The sequence below is a fragment of the Leucoraja erinacea genome, chromosome 13, assembly GCF_028641065.1.
Source record: "Leucoraja erinacea ecotype New England chromosome 13, Leri_hhj_1, whole genome shotgun sequence".
NCBI lineage: Eukaryota > Metazoa > Chordata > Chondrichthyes > Rajiformes > Rajidae > Leucoraja > Leucoraja erinaceus.
Genome location: NC_073389.1, coordinates 29,207,164 through 29,229,210, shown reverse-complemented (window position 1 = coordinate 29,229,210; position 22,047 = coordinate 29,207,164). Strand labels below are relative to the sequence as shown.

At 44.3% G+C, this 22,047-nt stretch overlaps 1 protein-coding gene across 7 annotated transcripts in view; it reads right to left on the bottom strand.

Annotated features, from left to right (window-relative positions):
* Window positions 1–18,074, bottom strand: part of LOC129702775 (MAP7 domain-containing protein 2-like) — an 82,850-nt gene extending 64,776 nt beyond the window's left edge. For 5 of the 7 annotated variants that reach the window (XM_055644737.1, XM_055644738.1, XM_055644740.1 and 2 more), the window contains exons 1-3: window positions 17,919–18,074; window positions 15,631–15,705; window positions 8,967–9,130 (exon numbers count right to left, since the gene is read on the bottom strand). In XM_055644737.1, coding sequence (XP_055500712.1) covers window positions 8,967–9,130; window positions 15,631–15,705; window positions 17,919–17,955 — 276 coding nt within the window. In that variant the 5' untranslated portion in view covers window positions 17,956–18,074. The remainder of the gene's footprint in view (window positions 1–8,966; window positions 9,131–15,630; window positions 15,706–17,918) is intronic. The other 2 variants (XM_055644741.1, XM_055644744.1) reach the window with 2 other exon arrangements.
* Between the last annotated feature and the right edge of the window lie 3,973 nt (window positions 18,075–22,047).

Below are 22,047 nucleotides of genomic sequence, written 5' to 3'. Positions count from 1 at the left end.
AGCTCTCAAAGGCTCTTCATATGGTAATCCAGTCATCCCTGGGATTATTCTTGAAAACTACCTCTGGAACCTCTCCAAGCCAACACATCCTTCCTCAGATACTTACTATTATATTCTGGTCCCTTCGAAATGAATGCAAGCATTGTACTTGTCTTCCTTATTGCCAACTCAACCTGCAAATTAATTTTTTAAGAATCCCGCACTAGCAAACTCCCAAGTTCCTGTGCCACTCTGATTTCTGAATCATCTCCCTATTTAGAAAGTAGTCTATACCTTTATTCCTTCTACAAAAGTGCATGACCATACAGTTTGCTACGCTGTATTCTATTTGCCATGTCTTTGTCCACTCTCCCAACCTATCCATGTACCTCTGCAGACTCCCTGCTTCCTCACACTACCTGTCCCTTCATCTGTCTTTGTATCATCTGCAAACTTAGCCACAAAGCCATCAATTGCATCATTCAGATTATGAACACATAACTTGAAAAGTAGTGGACCCAACACCAATCCCTGCAGAACACCACTAGTCACCGGCAGCCAACCAGAAAAGGCCCCCTTTATTCCCGCTCTTTGTCTTCTGCTAACAGTCAAGAGTGTTTATAGTCACAAAATGCTGAGGTGACGCAGGGGCACAAGCAGCATGTCTGGAGAGATGGAATGGGTAACGTTTCAGGTCAAGACCCTTCTTTAGAGTGTTCATGAGTGCTTTATTGTCATGTGTCCCGAAATGGAACAATGAAATTCTTACTTGCACAACCGATATGTAAACATAGTACTCTGTAAACACCAGAATAACCAACAAAAAAAAAAATCTATAATATATTATTAGATATAGAAAACAAACAAACAAAAATAGTGCAAAGACAAAAGCAATGCCCCCAAGTCTATGTAGATCGGCCAATAGTCAGCCAATCTTCTATCCATGCCAGTACCTTGCCTCTAAAACCATAGGCTCCCATCTTGTTCGGCAACCTCACATGTGACACCTTATCAAAGTAAAATCCAAGTAAACAACATCTACTGACTCTCCTTTGTCTACCCTGCTTGCTACTTCCTCAAAGAACCTCAACAGATTTTGTAAGGCAAGCTCTCCCTTTAACAAAACCATGCTGACTTTGGCCTATTTTATCATGTACCTCCAAGTACCCCAAAGCCTCATCCTTAAAAACGAACTCTACGATCTTACCAACCACAGAAGTCAGACTAGCAGGCCTATAGTTTCCTTTCTTTTACCTCGCTCCCTTCTTAAACAGTGGAGTTACATTTGCAATTTTCCAGTTCTCTGTGACCATTCCCGACTCTTTGAAAGATCACTACTAATGCTTCCACAATCTCTACATGTACATCTTTCAGAACCCTGGGCAGTAGTCCATCTGGTCCAGATTAGGGGCATCACGGTGGTGCAGCAGTAGAGTTGCTGCCTTAAAGCACTTACAGCACCAAAGACCTGAATTCGATCCCGACTAAGGGTGCTGTCTGAACAGAGTTTGTACACTCTCCCCGTGACCGCATGGGTTTTCTCTGAGATCTTCGGTTTCCTCCCACCCTCCAAAGACATACAGGTTTGTATGTTAATTGGTTTAGTATAAATGTAAATTGTCCATAGTCTATATGGTATAGTGTTAATGTGCAGGGATCGTTGGTCGGCACAGACTATTTGGGCCAAAGGGCCTGTTTCCACGCTGTATCTCTAAACTAAACTTATCCACCTTCAGACCTTTCAGTTTCCTATGCACCTTCTCCACAGTAATAACGAATGCATTCACTTCTGCCCCAACTCACTTTCACTGTGAAGGCTGACACAAGAGACTTATTCGATTCATCTGCCATTTCTTTATTCCCCATTACTACTTTTCCATAGTCATTTTTAAGTGGTCCTATGTTCACTCTTGCCTCTCCTTTACACTATATAGATCTGTAAAACCTTTTGGCATCCTCTTTTACATTATTGGCTGGAATACCGTAATATTTTATTGTTTGTCCCCTATTACTTATATTCTGTCCCCTATTTGCTGAAACTCCTACCATTGCTGCTCCACTGTCTTTCCTGCTAGGGTTCTCTTCTTATCAACTTCCGTCAGCTCCCCCCTCATGCTTCTGTGGTCAACTTTACTCCACAGTAATACCGAAACATCTGATTTCAGCTTCTCGCTCTCAAACTGCAGGATGAATTTTATCATATTATGATCACTGCCTCCTAGGGGTTCCTTCACCTTAATCTCCTTAATCAAGTCGGGTTCATTACACAACACCAAATCCAGAATTGCCTTTTCCCTGGTGGGCTCAACTGCAGGCTGCTCTAAGAAGCCATCTCGTAGGCATTCTACAAATTTCTTCTCGGATTCCAGTACCAACCTGATTTTCCCAATCTGCTTGCATATTGAAGTCCATTACGGCCACTTTCTTAATGCCACATTGCCTTTCTTAAATGCCTTTTTTTTTTTGCAGGTGTTATTTATGCCCTACATCTTGACTACTATTCGGAGGTCTGCACAGAACCCCCATCAGGGTCTTTTTACCCTTTCAGTTTCTTAACTCTACACACAAGGATTATACACCTTCTGATCCTATGTCATTTTTCGCTAAGAACTGGATTTCATTCCTTACTAACAGAGCCACCACCTCCTCTTTGCCCATCTGCCTGTCTTTTTGATAGAATGTGTATCCATGGATATTCAGCTCCCAGCTCTGATCCTCTTTCAGCCACGACTCTGTGAAGTCCACAATGTCATTCCTGCCAATTTCTAACAATCTCATCCATCTTGTTTCATATACCGAGTACATTTGAATATAACAGCTACAGTTCTGTATTTACCAAACCTCTTCTCAAAATGATCCCCTTGTTGCCTGACATTAGACCCCTTCCTGACCCATTTCTTATACTGGAGATTTCAGTAACCTTCTATTGTGATCTCCTTCCTGTTAACTTTAGCTAGCAATGTTACAAAATTTAGAGATTTAAAAAATCAAGTCTGCAATTTATCCCATCAGATGAAGCACAAAAACAAGTTTAATTTGACACCTAATTCACTTTCATATCTCAAGTATTTAAAAAGTTATGGCCACTTTCATACTCGGAAATTAGCATCTTGTTCCCTATTGATTTTCTATGGACATAACAAAAAAGCTGTGATCGAGGACAGTCAAAAGCCCATAACTTTCTTAAAAATTAAGAGAACTGAATGAAATTTTCAGTTATCATAGATTGAAGCATTCTGAAACAAATATAAAACAATCTTACATGGATAACCTGAAATAAAGCATATAATTTGTTAGTTACCCAATTGTAGCTAATTTCAAACTTCAATTACTAGATCTAAACATCTATCCATTTCTTAATAAATGATTAACATTTTTAAATAGCCTAAGTGTCCAAATAATATTCACATATAATTCACAATAAAAAATGATTTTTAAATCTCATTGACATTAATTTATAGACCAAATGGAAGGAATTTAGTGGTCAATTGCTGTAAATTAAAGTCCATTTAAATCAGCTTTCTAGTGGGATCCTGTGAACGTGCTGGTTTAGAACGTTCACATTGCGGTGGATTTGTGCCTCAAATGCCCAGAAAAATATTGCGGGATATAATGGGGCCAAAATTAGCTACTCGCAACTTTAAACTTTGTATAAAGGGATCTTAAGAAGCCCTTTTTAATGTAAAAATAAACAGCCCACCTTCTGTTGTCTGCTGTATGAGATCCGGCCGGTTGCCGGCGGTCATGGGTTTAGAGGTTAATTTTTAAACTACTATAACAATTAGATAAAGCCCTTAAAAGTAATAATAGCTAAAGCGACAGAATCTTCCAGCGATTTTTCGTTAATAAATAACTAGGCTGAACATCCTCGATTTGAACAGCCTAGGGAAAATCGCGTTTTAAACCCGCCCCCCTCTAAACGGCGCCAAAATCGCGCACACGGCTGGGACAGATTATCAGCTACGCTTCAGGTAGGCTTTGCAACATACCTACTTTAGCCCTACCTTTCTAATGTGTTGACCTCCTCCCGCACCAACCCCATCATTTAGTTTAAAGACTTTGACCTGCAGTTTCATCAGATGCTACCTGAATTAGAGGATATTAGCTATAAGGAGAGGTTGGACAAACTGGGATTTTTTACTCTGGAGCTTCAGAGGCTGTGGGAAGACAAGCGTAGATGCAGTAATAGATGCAGACGTAGACAGCCGTATGCGAGGCGTTGACCGCTAGAATCTTTTCCCAGTGTTAAAATGTCAAATATTTGAGGGATAGCTTTAAGATGAGAGGGAAATAATTTAAAGGAGAGTTACTAAGATTTTTTTTGCACAGAGAATGGTAGGAATGCAATGACAGGGGAGATGGTGGAAGGCAGATATATTAGCTGAATTTGAGAGGTGTCTAGATAGACTAATGAACAGGTAGGAATAGAGGGATGTAGACCACATGCAGGCACATGCACATTTCAAGAATCTTGTAGAAATCCTTCCTCATTCAGAGTCCATAAATAATATTGCAACGCCTCATCCTCATACATGCCATTGCCTTGCCTATAGATTCAAAACCCTGGAAGATTGATTTTCCAGTCCTGTCCTGTTTTCAAAGTTCTGTAGTTACAACAATGCCACAATCCCATGCCCTGATATATATGTTCACTTCTAGTCAGACTCTGCATTAAAATAAATGCAATTTAGTCTTTGCATTACTCCCGTATGTTTTATCAAGTCCGTTTCTGCACTAATAGTTTGACTTAAGTACTCAATCACACTCCTGGTTTGTGTTTTGCAGACGTTGGCAGTTCCTTGGGGTTTCAGAAGGTGAGACACTCACTGGAGGAACCCCAGCCTCCGATCTCCTGTTACTTCCATGGTACCCAGATTTTTTGCAGGCAAATATTTATGCAGACACAAGAGAATGCAGATTCCAGGATAAACAGTGTTTTTCTTGCTACAGTATATATGTAGTTGTTCTAGGTGGGTTTCTCATCAATGGTGGCTGCCAGGATGTTGACTGTAAGGGGCTCAGGGATGGTTCTGCCATGGAACTTCAATGGTAAATGACGGAACGCTATTAGAGACAATCATTTCCTGGGGCAGTTTCCACCCGTTCCCAAATACTGTTACTCCAGTGGCCCCAAATTTCTATCTGTAGTACTCATTCTTACATTCCACCAGCCCCTCTCGCGTCAGGCTGCACTGGATAAACACAGATTGGGACTGAAGCCATCGTCCCTGCGTTCAGTTCCAGCGGCATCATTGTAGGAAGGGTGTGGAGGGCCCAGAGGAGGTCTATGGTTTGTGTTGTGACCAAACACAATTGTAGGGAAAGAGTGGAGAGACAAGGTACTACTTTCTTTGAAGAAAAGTTGATGGAGATTTGATGGAAGGTGTAATTGCAAGACTCAAAAGCACGTAAAGATACAACACATCTTTATTAAACACTTACAGCATTGGATCTGCAGAACGTTACATCTCCGAGCTGCTACATCTGCTGCCTGACATAGGCGAGTTCTTAATATTATAAAGCATGTACTAGGCGGGGCTACTACTAACAAGCACTATGATTGGCTAGCATGCAATAGCCGATCTACATCTCTTCTTGTAGAACATAAAGAAACTACAGTGCCTTAAACAATATAACGAGGGAATGCTAAGGATATGCTAGCAGGATTATACAAAATCGCCATATCTGACAGGTGGCCTGCAAACCCGTCCAGCCCTCGTGCCGTAGGAGACCACCTCACCTCTTTTCGCATGAGAACAGACAGGGGACAGGAGTGGGGACACGATAGACGACCCGGCAGGCCTGGTGGGAGACGCCATTGGAAAACCGGGCATCAACCGATGCGGAGAACCCGCGGCAGAAGTAACTGCTGGTGGTGGAGTCGCTGGAACAGCTGTGGGAGCGAACACGAAAGGTGGGAAATCAGGACCTGGAATTGCAGGACGTGGTTCCTTCACTGGAAGGATATGTTGACGGTTGTGTCTAAAGATGACTCAGTCCACTTCGACCAGGTATGAACATGGCTCTTTGGCGGGCCATAAATGTGCCCCAGTCGTGTATGGTCCTTGTCGGTTTGCAGGCGAACCACTTGCCCACGTGCAAGTGGTTTGAGCGGCTTGCTGGACTTGCCGAAGAAACACTTCTGTGTGTCCTGTTTGAATTTCGCATTAATGCATTTCGTTGTCTCTGTACTGTACACTGACAATGACAATTAAAATTGAATCTGAATCTGAATTGTAGCTGCTTCTGCACCGCGGGCGGGGAACGAACGCGCGGCTGCAGCAGCTGCTGAGAGACAGGCAAGGGTGCACGGGTTTGGCGAGACATTAGTCACTGCGCTGGAGAACCTAGGATGAGGTCCCATGCAATGTTTCGTAGATTGAACAAGTCCAGGTATACGTTGGATTTGGCATGGTAGGAACATTCTATAAGTTGTTTCACACTCCGAACAGCGCGTTCGGTCAGTCCATTGGACTGCGGGAACTCGGGGCTGCTGGTAATGTGTCGGAAGTCTCATCTTTAAGCAAAGTTCTTAAATGCTTGGCTGGTGAATTGCCTGCCATTGTCAGTCTGTATACGTGCAGGGGAGCCATGCATGGCAAGGTGCCGTTGCAGCTTCTCGATCACTGACTCTGAGGAAATGGTTTGCAGTAGGTCTTACCGTAAGCTATGCAGAACTGGCGACCATTCGCATGAAAACAGTTACAATTCTAACAGGCACAATAGAGGCTTTGTAGGAGGAGTAGTCAGTAAGATTGACATTGTGTTGCTGTTGTGGGTTGAAAGAGACAGGATCGGCATGGGGTGCAGTAATCTCTGAAATTCGACACGAGTGGATTGCTTGGTCAAGTGTTAGTTCGGTGTTGCGATGGAGCGTAGCTCTCAGTTTACTATCAATCATGCCCCCGACAAGCTTATCTCTAACAAGTTCATTTGTCAACACACCAAAACAACAGCGCGCAGCCATGTGTTTTAAGTCACTAATAAATCGTTAAATAGGTTCATCAACCTGCTGCAAACGAGCAAAGAACTTCGTCCTTTCAATTATGTGGTTGGACGACAGATCACACAGCTTTCTGAGCAGAACCACGGGGTCATCTATAGTCTCGGCAGGAAAAAAAGACCTGCCCATTGTCATCCAGAACAGCAGGAGCAAAGTCAAAATTGTCGGCAGGATTCATTGCCTCAGGACCCGCTAGATTAAGCAGGAGTGATGCTTTCAAGTCAGCAGGGTCATTCCGATGCGGATATAATGAGTGCAGTCACGTTCGAAAAGGCGCCATCGCTCAGCGATGTCTGAATCAAAGATCAGAGGGCTCGGTCTGCGGAACGAATTAGCCATAACGGAGATAAAAAAGTGATAAAATAAAACTGATAAAATTAAAAGAAACCTGATACGCTTAGCGGAGTGAGTCCGAGTCACGATCTGGCACCATTTAATTGCAAGACTCAAACGCACGTAAAGATACAACACATCTTTATTAAACACTTACAGCATTGGATCTGCAGTACGTTTCATCTCCGAGCTTCTACATCTACTGCCTGACGTAGGCGAATTCTTAATATTATAAAGCATGTACTAGGCGGGGCTACTATTAACAAACACTATGATTGGCTAGCATGCAATAGCCGATCTACAGAAGGGTATAGAATAATGAAGAGTTTGGACAAAACAGAGTATTGAACACAGAACCGTGCAGCATAGGAACAGATGCCCTAAAATATTTCAGCCGATCTATGACACAAACTTAACTGCATATCTGCCTACACATGAACCCTATCCCTCCATAACCCGTCTGTACATGCATCTGTCTAAATGCCTCTTAAACACTAATATTGTATCTGCTTCCACTACCTCCCCTGGCAGCACCATCAACCACCCTCTGAAAAACACTTGACCCACAAATCTCCTCTCGCCTTGAAGCTGTGCCCTCTAGTATTTGGCATTATTACCCTGGGACAAAGGTTCTGACTATCTAGACTTCTCAAATTTATATACTTTCATCAGGTCTCTCCTCAGTTCCGACACATTCCAGAGAAAACAATCAATTTTCATCCAACCTTAAAGCAAATACTCAGAGTGGACAGTGAAAGGGTGTTCCTAGCGCAGTCGAGGACTGGAGGTCACAAGATAAAATAACGGAAGAGAATTAAGAGCTGATGTGTGAAGAAGCTTCATCATATGGTTTGTTGTTGGAATCTGGAGCTCACTGGCAGACATGTGGGGGGAGGGGGGGTGGCAGCTTCCACTGTGGCTTTCAGCAGCTTTTAGCTTAGGCCACCCTCGATCATGGCTGACCATGGGTGTCTCCAGGGTGCTATTCCCTATATGGAGGACGCCTGTGCGTGACTTTGTTTAATGTGGGGACACTGGTGCACAGACAGCACCCCACGGTCCTTGACAAATTTGGGTCGGAATCCAGTAGCATGGAGTCCAAGACGACCGGCATCCCTTTTCTGCTGCAGCCTTCATCCGCCTTCCCAGCTGTTGTGACGCTCCACTAAAGTCAGCCACCGTCCTCCGCCTGTTCACCATTGAGGTCTTGATTGGATTACTCTTTGTCAGAGACCTCCCCCTCGACCGTACCGCCATGGGTGGCCCTACCAGGAGCATAGCTCCAGACGGCATCGCTCTCAGGATCTCAGGACCACACAAGCTTCTCCACCACGTCAAGGTGACAATCCACGGAGAAGATTTCAACAGGGAATAGGATAAATACACAGTAGAAAAAAGCTTTGCAAAGCTGTGGAGATGGGGCCAGTGGATGGAACTAGTGAGTTGGCTCTATTGGAGAGATGGTAGGGACACGTTGGACCAAGTGGCATATTTCTGCACATCAACTATTCTGTGATTCTGCAATATGATTCAATGTTTGGTCATGCTCCTGCACCTTTGGATAAGTTACTGCTATGCAAGTGCTGGACAGCAATGTTGATCACTGAGTATCATTTGATGCAGACTTTAAATGAATGATGCATAGACACACCTTCTCTTCTTCGAACCTCTGCCTCCGTTTCTCCTCCACGGCCGCCCTGCGCAGCTCTTCACGCTGACGCTGCTCCTCCAGCTTCCTCCACCGTTCCTCGATCTGCTTCTCGTACAGCAGCCGCGCCTTTCTCTCCTTTTGCAGGATCTGCAGCTCCTTCACGGCTAGCAGAAGACACAGGAGTCAGGATCGAGTGCACAGCACCACTCCACAAACAGAGCTGGCTATGGCAGAGTTTGAAAAACAAGGCTCAAGTATTGCTGGAAACTGATGCATTCGGAGCAGGCAATTTGGGCAACAATAGGACAGTGATCATGATACAGATGATTAATGCCATTATGTTGCCAGTTCGAGTTACCAGAATCAGACCAGTAAGTGGTCTGATAATAGATCCAATAACATTTGACAATGAGCTATAGTTTGTCAGATATCTAAACCTCAGGCTTTTATTAAACTTGGGGTTGATGCTATCATGGCATTACCACACACGGTGATGTAAATCATCCTCTCACCTTCAAGTGAGATGTAAACATGGCAAAGAAGGCAACACCAAGATGGAAAATGCTTTGATTAGCATCATGGGGACTGACCTCCCACCATCAAAGGATGCACAGGAAGCACTGGCTCAAGAGGCAGCTAATATCATCAAAGTTCCACACCACCATGCTACATTCTCTTCTCGCTGCTACCATTGGGAAGGAAGCACAGGTGCCTGAGAACTGTTACCTCAAGATTCAAGAACAGCTTCTTCCCATCAACCATCAGTCGCTTGAACCACTTTGCACATACCTAATTACAACCCACCTCAGCACCGAACCACTATGTAGCAATGTTACAAAATTTTGAGATTTTAAAAATCAAATCTGCAATTTATCCCATCAGATAAAGCATAAAAAGAGGTTTAATTTGACACCTAATTCACTTTCATATCTCAAGTATTTAAAAGGTTATGACCATTTTCATACTCAGAAATTAGCATCTTGTTCCCTATTGATTTTCTATGGACATAACAAAAAAGCTGTGATCGTGGACAGTCAAAAGCCCATAACTTTCTTAAAAATGAAGAGAACTGAATGACATTTTCAGTTATCATAGATTGAAGCATTCTGAAACAAATATAAAATAATCTTACTTGGATGACCTGAAATTAAAGCATATCATTAGTTAGTTACCCAATTGTAGCTAATTTCAAACTTCAATTACTAGATCTAAACATCTATCCATTTCTTAAGAAATTATTAACATTTTTAAATAACCTAAGTGTCCAAATAATATTCACAAATAATTCACAATAAAACATGATTTTTAAATCTCATTTACATTAATTTATAGGCCAAATGGAAGGAATTTAGTGTTCAATTGCTGTAAATTAAAGTCCATTTAAATCAGCTTTCTAGTGGGATCCTGTGAACGCGCTGGTTTAGAACGTTCACATTGCGGTAGATTTGTGCCCTCAAATGCCCAGAAAAACTGCGGGATATAATGGAGCCCAAAATAGCTACTTGCAACATTAAACGTTGTATAAAGGGATCTTAAGAAGCCCTTTTTAATGTAAAAATAAACAGCCTACCTTCTGTTGTCCCCTGTATGAGATCCGGCCGGTTGCTGGCGGTCGCGGGTTTAGAGGTTAATTTTTAAACTATTATAACAATTAGATAAAGCCCTTAATAATAATAATAGCTAAAGCGACGGAATCTTCCAGCGATTTTTCGTTAATAATTAACTAGGCTGAACATCCTCGATTTGAACAGCCTAGGGAAAATCGCATTTTAAACCCGCCCCCCTCTAAACGGCGCCAAAATCGCGCACACGGGCTGGGACAGATTTTCAGCGACGTTTCAGGTAGCCTTTGCAACATACCCACACTATGGACTTTGCACTGTGATGGTTGCTCTCTGCACTTTAATTTTTGCATTATCAGGGTCTGATTTATTTAGGATTTAAACTTATTTAATTGTTGATGCTGCATTTAGTATGTCTGTAAAATGTAATTGTTCCAGTTGAAATCCAGAGCATATGACAAACAAATACTCCTTTGATCCCTGATTTTCTGCACTGGTTTACCAATCACCAAAGATAGCAGGAGGAGAATTTTCCACAATACATTCATAGAAACATAGAAAAATAAGTGCAGGAGTAGGCCATTCGAGCCAACACCGCCATTCAATATGATCATGGCTGATCATCGAAAATCAGTACCCCGTTCCTGCTTTTTCCCCTTATCCCTTGATTCTTTAGCATTAAGAGCTAAATCTCTCTCTTGAAAACATCCAATGAATTGGCCTCCACTGCCTTCTGTGGCAGAGAATTCCATAGATTCACAACTCTCTGACTTCTACCGGGTGGCGCCAGCAAATGCTGCCTCTGTCTGTCCATTCCTCCTTGTTGTTTTTTTTTAGTATGTGTTAAATGTATGTTTTAATGTTCTTTAGTTTGTTTTATGTGGGGGGTGGGGCAAACTTTTTTTAATCTCTTACCTCAACGGAGATGCAATTTTTTTCCGTATCGTATCTCCGTCCGCACTGCGGCCTCACATCAAGGAGTTGGCGGCCTTTGCTGGAGATCGACTTTAGGAGCTCCAACCGCGGACTTTAACATTGTGGAGCCGCGGTCCCTGGTTAGAGACCGACTTCGGGGGCTCCAAGCCGCAGGAGCTTCAACCACCCTGGTGCGCGAGCTCCGATCGCCCCGACGCAGAGGCTTCGACCGCGGCTGTGGGAGCTTCGATCGCCCTGACTGCGGATGGTTCAACTGCCCCGACCGCGAGAGAATAAGGAGGAAGAAGAGTGGACTTTATTGCCTTCCATCACAGTGAGGAATATGGGGAATCCGCTGTGGTGGATGTTTATGTTAACTTTTATGTAGTTGTATGTCTTGTTGCTTTCTTTTTAGTATGGCTGTATGGTAATTTGAGTTTCACTGTACCTTAATTGGTACATGTGACAATAAACTGAATTTTGAACCTTTAAATAGTATGCCCCTTATTCTTAAACTGTGACCACTGGTTTTGGACTCCCCTAACATTGGGAACATTTTTCCTGCTTCTAGCCTGTCCAATCCTTTAAGAATTTTATATGTTTCTATAAGATGCCCTCTCATCCTTCTAAATCCAAGTGAATACAAGCCCGGTCGATCCATTCTTTCATCATATGTCAGTCCCGCCATCCCGGGAATTAACCTGATGAACCTACACTGCACTCCCTCAATAGCAATCATGTCCTTCCTCAAATTAAGAGACCAAAATTGCACACAATACTCCATGTGCGATCTCACCAGGGCCCTGTACAACTGCAGTAGGACCTCCTTGCTCCTAAACTCAAATCCTCTCACAATGAAGGCCAACATGCCATTTGCTTTCTTCACTGCCTGCTGCACCTGCATGCTTACTTTCAGTGACAGATGTACAAGCACACCCAAGTCTCGTTGCACCTCCCCTTTTCCTAATCTGACATCATTCGGATAACAATCCGCCTTCCTGTTCTTGCCACCAAAGTGGATAATCTCACAATTATCCACATTACACTGCATTTGCCATGCATCTGCCCACTCACCCAACCTATCCAAGTCACCCTGCAGCCTCATAGCATCCTCAGTACAGCTCACACTACCACCCAGCTTTGTATCATGCGCAAAGTGGAGATGTCACATTTAATTCCCTCATCTAAATCGTTAATGTTTATATTAAATAACCGGGGTCCCAGCACCGAGCCTTACAGCACCCCACTAGTCACTGCCTGCCATTCTGAAAAGGACCCGTTTGTTCCTACTATTTGCTTCCTGTCTGCCAACGAGTTCTCTATCCATATCAAAACCCTACCCCAAATACCATGTGCTCTAATATTGCACATTAATCTCTTGTGTGGGACCTTGTCAAAGGCTTATTGAAAGTCCAGATACACCACATCCACTGGCTCTCCCTCATCCATTCTACTTGTTATACCCTCAAAAAATTCCAGAAGATTAGACAAGCATGGTTTCCCCTTCATAAATCCATGTTGACTTTGACCGATCCTGTCACTGCTTTCCAAATGCGCTGCTATAACATCTTTAACAATCGACTCGTGCATCTTCCCCACTACCGATGTAAGGCTAACTGGTCTATAATTCCCCGTTTTTCTCTCTCCCTCCTTTCTTAAAAAGTGGGGTTACATTGGCTACTCTCCAGTCCACAGGAACTGACCCAACATCTATAGAACATTGGAAAATGATCACCAATGCATCCACGATTTCTAGGGCCACTTCCTTGAGTAATCTGGGATGCAGACCATCAGGCCCTGGGGATTTATCTGCTTTCAGTCCCAACAGTTTACCTAACACTATTTCCTGACTAATGTGGATTCCCTTCAGTTCCTCCCTCCACCTAGATGATCGGTCCCCTAGTATTTCTGGGAGATTGTTTGTGTCTTCCTTAGTGAAGACAGAACCATTATAAATTCACCTGTCTCTGATTGTAAGGGACCTACATTTGTCTTCACTAATCTTTTCCTTTTTATATATCTAAATAAGCTTTGTTCAGCCTTTTATTAGCCCCTGGCATTGTCCACTTTTGTTTCTCCGCTCCACAGAATCCCAAGCACTGATGGCTTTGTTACTGGTGGATCACGACTTGATGATTAAGTTACAGCAAGAGTGGGAATTTAGCCTGTCAAGGAAGGGAGGTCTTCTCTGTGCCTTCAACACCTGAACTGGTTGTTGAAGCTTGAAAGAACACCTATTCAAAAATAGTTGTCTTGTTTACCAAAGGATTAATTAGCACTCCTCATTCAACATTAGAAGTCAGTCCTACTGCCACATTATGCCATGACCCCAGGCGAATCACTTGTAGTTTAGTGGGTGGGTGCTTGGGCTCAATACAATCCTCACATTTGAATAGAGTCTGAACTTACAGAAATGTGATGTGTTGCATTTTGAGAAGTCTAACATGGGCAGGCCTACACGGTGATTGGTAGGGCTCAGGGGAGTTTTCTAGACCAGAGGTATCTAGGAGTTCAGGTGCATGGTTCCTTGAAGATGGAGTCGCAGGCAGATAGGGTTGTCAAAAGGGCATTTGTCACATTGGCCTTCATTAGTCAGAGCATTGAGTATAGAAGTCAGGAGGCCATGTTGCAGTTGTGTAAGACGTTGGTGAGGCCGCATTCAGAGTATTGTGTTCAGTTCTGGGCATGATGTTGTCAAGCTGGAAAGGGTAGAGAGAAGATTTATAAGGATGTTGCCAGGTCTAGAGGATCTGAGCTATATGGAGAGGTTGTGTAGGCTGGGACTATTCCTTGGAGCACAGGACGATGAGGGGTGATCTTATTGAGGTGTATAAAATTATGAGAGGAATAGATCAGGTAGATGCACAGAGTCTCCTGCCCATAGGCGAATCGAGGACCAGAGGACATAAATTTAAGGGGAAATGATTTAATAGGAATCTGAGGGTGGTGGGAATATGGAACAAGCTGCTAGAGGAGGTAGCTGAGGCAGGGACTATGCCAGCATTTAAGAAACTGTTAGACGGGTACATGGATAGGACAGGTTTGGAGGGATATGGACCAAATGCTGGCAGGTGGGACTAGTGTAGCTGGGACATGTTGGCTGGTGTGGGCAAGTTGGGCCAAAGTGCCTGTTTCCACGCTTTATCACTCCATACCATTGTGTCCATGTTGGGAAGAAAGTGCCAACTGGTCAATGCAAATAGGTCTTAATAGTAGTCACGGGCTACAGCTCAACAGAGACCAGAATAGCAGATCATTTGCCGGCTTTGACCCTCCATCCCTGTATCAGCTCAGTTGTCCTGCAGCAAGTTTCTGGTTAACAATGGCTTCATCTGCATAGGCCCAAGCTTGGATCTTGCTGACCCCATCTCTTCATCGTCACCACTATTTAACTATGTTAAAGATGCAATTTAAATACAAGCTGTTATGCTGATGTTAGGGAGCCAGTGTGAGACATTGCCATGGAGATCCACAAAGGACTCAAGGCAAGACTTCATGCAAGCTTCCTGACCTGAAAATTAACTCGGTGAGAGTCACGCACTCACCCCTCGGTGAGGGGACAGAGTGCCGCCCACCCACTCCTCAGTGTAGGAATAGAGAGGAGGAAAAGACCCAACCCACTCAGGGATGGGACTGGTGTATTCTCACTGGTCTGACGGCACCAGGAGGGTCCTAGTCCCTGTGAGACTGACACCTGTTCCCTGCTGCCGAGGACTGTCATTGTGCACGTCGCCACATTGTGGTGTTGTCTTTATTTTGGTTATGCGATGAGTTTAAATAGAAGGTGATGCTATCTTTTCACCAAGTTAATTTTCAGGTCAGGTAGCTTGCATGATGTCTTGCCTTGGGTCCTTTGTGGATCTCCATGGCAATGTCTCACACTGGCTCCCTAACATCAGCAGAAGCAAGGGCATCTGCATGGACTGTGTTTACTTAGCTCAGCATGGCAGGGATGCTACGGGAATGACAATATGTTCACTCTCACTGAGACTGGGTGGAAGAAACGTGCAGCCATCTCTCGAGCAATTATAGCTACAATACTATAGCATCACTGCCAACATTGCAGATTTGGGGAACTGACACATATAGAGACCAGTGTGTAAATCACCTGCGGTCTAAACAACCTAAGGGTCCTTCATTAGCTGACAAGTAACGCCTTCAAACCTTGAGATTCAAATATGACTCACCGAGAGATCTGTCTCGCTCATCTCGCCTTTCCTTGGCCAATCTCTGTCGATCATCTCTCTTTGATGGTTGGACATCTGAAAATACAAAGAATTCTCAATGTTCTACCAAGGGAAACCTTGGTATGCCGTTGTGGACAACCTGACATCTGTCACATGCTTTGTGCTCCTGCTCAACTGTCTTCTGCATCATCCATGGATCTCAGCGTTTTACCCCCGACACTTGCTCTTGTACCTAGAATGTAGCTTTCAAGGTCTACCATTGCTCTAAAGGCAGTGTTGCCCATCAAGTTTTGATTACAGCGTGGCTGGACCGAATTGGTTCCTGTCCTATTTCACTCTCCTCCAATTGACTATATTTTTTATCCTGAGTGGACTATATCTTTGTTCATGGCAATTCTATACCATTATCTAATGATTGCCGTTTACTAGATGTTCCCGCACAGACTTGCTCCAGGCCTGGTTTCATTTCCAGAACCATGTCCTGTTGAGGGCAAGGTTGTCAAGCAAGTTTTCCAGTTTATCAATACTATAAAGCTGACAAATGGCAATATTAGACACCACAACAGCACTTGCAGCCCATTCATGTTACAGTCCTCTTCACAAACAGCTTAGCGCTGGTATCTAAAGCACGAGAGCTGTCCCATGGATTAGCCCAATACTGTTATAGTCATGGGACCATAGCCTTTAACCAATGTGCTGCTCCACCCTGTTCATTCTTGTGCTCATTAAACTACTTGTTGCAAATGCTTCAATTATTATGAGTGTTGTGACTACAAACTCCTAACTTTGAGGTGGGATCAGCAGCAACAGTAGAAACCCGTGCTACTAGAACTGTAACCTCACAGCCTGGTGTGTCCCTCACTCAACCACTACCGGCAAGTTTTTAAGCCAATCCTAGTGCAACAAGGAGTGAAGTAGAGTATGCTGGGAGCTAGTGTACTGAACAACGAGGTGCTCACCTGGTGAAGCTGCCACACAGGGCTAAAAGAGGCTGCTAAACAGCAAAGGCAGCATGCAATGGGCAGTGCCAAAGTCCCATAACCAATGGATCAAAGTTGTGCTATTCAGTGGTGAACGGTTAAGCAGATGTCAGGAGGAGGAGACCCTGGGAACATTCTCCTTCTCATAATGGCAAGGAAAATCAAGGCTGAAACATTTGCAATGTCTTCCAGTCCTAGATTCCAACTGGACCGAACATTAACGCTTCCTTCTGAGGTCACCACAGTCACAGAAGCCGGTCTTCAAACAATTCAATTCACTCCACAATACACCAAGAAACTGCTGAGAACACTGGATGCAGCAAGGGCTGTGCGACCAGACAACATCCACAATGAAATACAAAAGAATTGCCCTCCAAGTTCATTTGCACCTCCTCCAACTTTATCTATTAGATTTAGTACTCTCACTGTGTTCCCCTCTACATCAGCGAGACCAAACATAGACTGGGCATCTACAAATACATTGCTGGTTCTTCATCATCGTTGGGCCAAATGTTGGAGCTCCCTTCCCAACAGTACTGTGGGAGCCCTTTGACCAGAAGGACTGCAGCAGTTCAATAAGCTCACCATAACCTTGTCACGAGGGTAATGACTGCTGAAGAAACACCGAACTGTAGACGTACATTTACAAAAAAAAAAACACAACATGCTGGAGGATCTCAGCGAGTCAGGCAGCATCCCTGGAGGACATTGGTAGGTAACGTTTTGTCCTTACTGGCCTTACTAACAACACTCACTAAATGAACAATTAAAAAATCACTGCTAGTAGACTTCAGCAATTTCTCTATTGTAGACAGCGCTGTAATTATGCAGACTGCAGATGCTGTAATGTTGAGTAAAACATAAACTGCTGGAGTAACTCAATGAATTACCAATTCCCCACACCCAGTGAGTTCCTCCTGCTCTTTGTATTTTAGCCCTGTAAACAACATATCCTCTACCCTGTTATTAAACCACGGTCACCCTGTGATAATAAACAAATGCCTCTGTGAATGATGCCCCTCAGAACCGATCACGTCTACAGTAACTGTTCCTGTCGCTCCTTCTGTAATTACTGACCCCAAGTCTGTTCCTGTCATCTCCATCCTTGCAATGCACGATTGTCCCCGAGTTATAATGACCAATGTTGTGTGCAATGAATGTCCCTGCAGTGAATGTCACCGACGTCTGCACTGACTGCACACGGAGCAGGCACAGTGTACCTGCAGTGACCATCCAACACCGGCCGTGTCACCATTGTCCCGCGGGGTGACCCGACCAGGGCTTGCAAGAGGCGGCCGATCTCCCTACCTGAATGCCGGGGAGAGGCTGCCAGCAGCCCCGCCATCTTCACCCAGGTCGGTCCGGGCTCTGCTTCCTCCTTGCGCTGCGCTGCTCCGGCACCGGGAGCGCCCTCCAGCCCGTCGCGCGCCACTCCGGCAGCGCGCCCGGGAGTACGCGCGCGCGCAAACCCCGGACGCGCACATTGGGCGCGTGCACGGTGCACATCTATGTTTGTGCAGGGGGCGCGTGCACGGTGCACACCAATGTTTGTGCAGGGGGCCCGTGCACGGTGCACACCTGTGTTTGAGCAGGGATGCCGTCTGAAGTAGTGCACAGGAGCTGTCCCCGATAGTCCACTGTCCGATGGTTCGGCAATCACAACCTGCACTCAGGTCAAGTCAAGAGAGTTTATTGTCTTGTGTCCCAGATAGGACAATGAAATACTTGCTTGTTGCAGCACAACAGAATATTGTCGGCATAAATACAGAATAGACCAGTGTGCCCATATACCATAGAATATATATATACACACATAAATAAACAGATAAAGTGCAATAGGCTGTTATAGTTCAGAGTTTGTTTTGAAGTTGTGTTTAATAGTATGATGGCTGTGGGGAAGAAGCTGTTCCTGAACCTGGATGTTGCATATTTCAGGCTCCTGTACCTTCTGCCTGATGACAGCAGAGAAATGAGTGTGTGGCCAGGATGGTGTGGGTCCTTGATGATGCTGCCAGCCTTTTTGAGGCCGCGACTGCGATAGATCCCCTCGATGGTAGGAAGGTCAGAGCCAATGATGACTGGGCAGTGTTTACAACTTTTTGCAGCCTTTTCCGCTCCTGGACGCTCAAGTTGCCGAACCAAGCCACGATGCAACCGGTCAGCATGCTCTCTACTGTGCACCTGTAGAAGTCCGAGAGCGTCCTCCTTGACATACCGACTCTCTGTAATCTTCTCAGGAAGTAGAGGCGCTCATGTGCTTTCTTTAGAATTGTTCTTTATAAGTGTTCTGGGACCAGGAGAGATCTTCAGAAATATGCACGCCCAGGAATTTGAAGTTCTTGACCCTTTTCCACCATCGACCCGTTGATATAAACGGGACTGTGGGTCCCCATCCTACCCTTTACAAAGTCCATAATCAGTTCCTTGGTTTTGCTGGTGTTGAGAGCCAGGCTATTGTGCTGGCACCATTTGGTCAATCGGCCGATCTCACTTCTATACTCTGAATCACCCCCATCAGTGATAAGTCCCACACAGTGGTGTCATCAGTGAACTTGATGATAGAGTTCACACTATGTCCGGCTACGCAGTCTTGAGTATAGATTGAGTACAGCAGGGGACTGAGCACACAGCCTTGAGGTGCTCCCGTGCTGATTGTTATCGAGGGTGACACATTTCTACCAATACGGACAGACTGTCGTCTGTGAATGAGGAAGTCGAGGATCCAATTGCAGAGGGATGCGCAGAGACCCAGATCAGAGAGCTTGGTACCAGCTTGGAGGGGATGATGGTATTAAATGTCGAGCTGTAGTCAATGATCCGAGATCCGAGATCCCTCTGCACCATGACACTCCCCAGAGCCCTCCCATAAACCAATACCAAGGCATAGAGCAAGGAAGATAGAGGGTGATCCCATAGCAGTGACATCAGTTCAAGCTAATGTACCAAATAAAGAAATTGCTGAGGCAGTAAACAAATATTTATTGCAATGGCTTCACAGAAAGTTGTACCACAAGAGCCTCGTGGTTCTGACAGATGCATTTCCAAGATTTTAAAAGTGGTAACTAGAAATGTAATGAATGCATGAGTGATGATCCTTTAAAATTCATGTAAATCCCAGCTAGTCAGATGTAGCAAATGTAGCATCCTTATTTATCATGGGAGAGAGGAAAAATAAACTATATATCAGCAAGCCTGACTTTAGTTGTCAGCAAAAATATCTGTGAGGAAAGAGCACTTGGAAAATTCTGGTGTGGCAGGATCACATGCTTTGATAAAAATGTTGTTTGGCAAATTGAGTGATTTTTAAGGGTACAATTGGTAGTGTGAATAAGGGAAAAGTATTAGATTTTCAAGCACCATTGATGGTATATTTCAAGGTTGCCTCAGGTTCATAAAGTTGGTGTAACATATTAGCAAGCAGAGGGATTGGTTAAAGGTCAGATGAAAGAATGGGAATTAAAGGGGTGTTTCTGCTTGTGCAATCCCACACAGATCAACTCTGCCCTCAGCTGTTTGCCATTTATATTGAGGGCTTATATGGAGAGACAGTGTCAAATCTAGATTTGTCGATGTACCAAGCCAATTGGGAAAGTGAGCTGTGAGGAGTTCACTGAGTGCAACCCAGCAAGTGACAGAAGAAGTATAATAGAGGAATCTGAAATGAAAATGAAACCTCTGACATATGCTGCAGGTCAGGTGTCCTCTGTGGAGAGAGCAGCAGAGCTAATGTTAGGCTGAACTGGGGAACAATTAGAGCTTAAAAAGAGGTAAGGTCTGCAATAGGTAGAGGCAGGGAAGCCTGAATCACAAAACAGCGTGAGAAAGGATGTCGCTGATAGAAAGGGCTATTCTGGCAGTGGTGCAAGTGGGAGAGGTAGGAGCATTATCCCAAACTACTGTTGGAATGTACCGTGACCAGGAAAAAAGGTTGCATACATGCTGATTATCTGAAACTGTTGAACTCTGGGACTGGACGTTTGTACCATACCCAGTTGACAGATAAAGTGTTCCATGGGCTTACATTGACCACTGCCAAGTTTTTCTCTTTCATAAAGTTTTAGATTTATGCAGCAGATGGACAGACTCTCTGGCCCACCATATCCATGCTTACCTTCAAGTCTCATCTATACCAATCCAGCACTTGGCCCACAGCCTTCTCTGTCCTGGTGATTTAAGTATTCATCCAGATACTTCTTAAATGTTGTGAGAGTACCTGCCTGCACATCTTCACACGCAGTGCATTCCAGTTTGCAACCACCCTCTGAGTGAGAACGTTTTTCCTCAGATCCCCCTCCAACTCCTCACCTTTGACCTATGCCGTCCACTTCTAGATGCCTCCGTTATGGAGAAACCCAACTCTCACTATTATCCACTCATCATTTTGTACACTTCCGGCAGGCTCTGCCTAAGCCTCCTCCACTCCACTCCAGCTGAAAGGCTCCATCCCAAGCAACGACCTCCTCTATGCTCTCTACACCGCAATCATGCCCTTCCTGTGGTGCGGTGACCAAAACTGCACACTATATACTTCAGCTGTGGCCTAACCAGTGTTTCATAAAGTTGTACCATAACGGCAATTACAACTTGGTTTGGCAACTGCTCAGCCCAAGACTGCAGGAAATTGGAGATGGGGAGAATAAATGAAACCGAGCGAGATCGGGATTAGACCAAGTGGGTGATTGGGAGGCAGAACAGACTCGGTGGGCCGAAGGACCTGCTTCCATGCCATATATCTCCATGAAAGTAAGAGCAGGGTAGAAATTGGCAGCACTTTTCAGTAAACCTTTCCAGTTCAGGATGACAGCAGGAAGCAATATCGAATCTGTCATCATTATAACGGCTACCAGATGTCTGAAAGCAAACAGGACTGAGGCAAGGAATATCCCACCCACCCCACAGACACTGGAAGCTGGCAGTGGAAGGTAAACTTCTTATGAAATCATGCCTATTTCAGCCAAAGAGTTCTAGTGTGATCATAAACAGGAAATTATAGAGGGTTTAGTAAGGAAATACTTTTTATTTGAAAAAGGTGATTGAAGCAAAAATAGAAATTTGGATTGGTGTTGGTTTATTATTGTCACTTGTACTAAGATGCAGAGACAAACCTTATTAGAATGCAATCCATGTCAAATCATACTATACATGACTACATGTACAAACCATACACATGTACAACAGGTACAAAGAGAAAAAGACCAGATTGCAGAACATGGTATTATAGCGTTTTTGTGTTGCAGTTACAGAGAAGGTAAAAAAATAGTGTAAGGTCCTCACTGAGGTAGAGAGTGAAATTGTGATTATACCCTAGCTTGAGGGAGGACCGATCCGGAGATTGATAACAGGATAGCAATCGAAGTAGCTGTTCCTGAATCTGGTGTCAGCAACAGTTGTACTTCTCTCCCATATTTTCCTGCAACACTATATTGTTGGTTGTTGT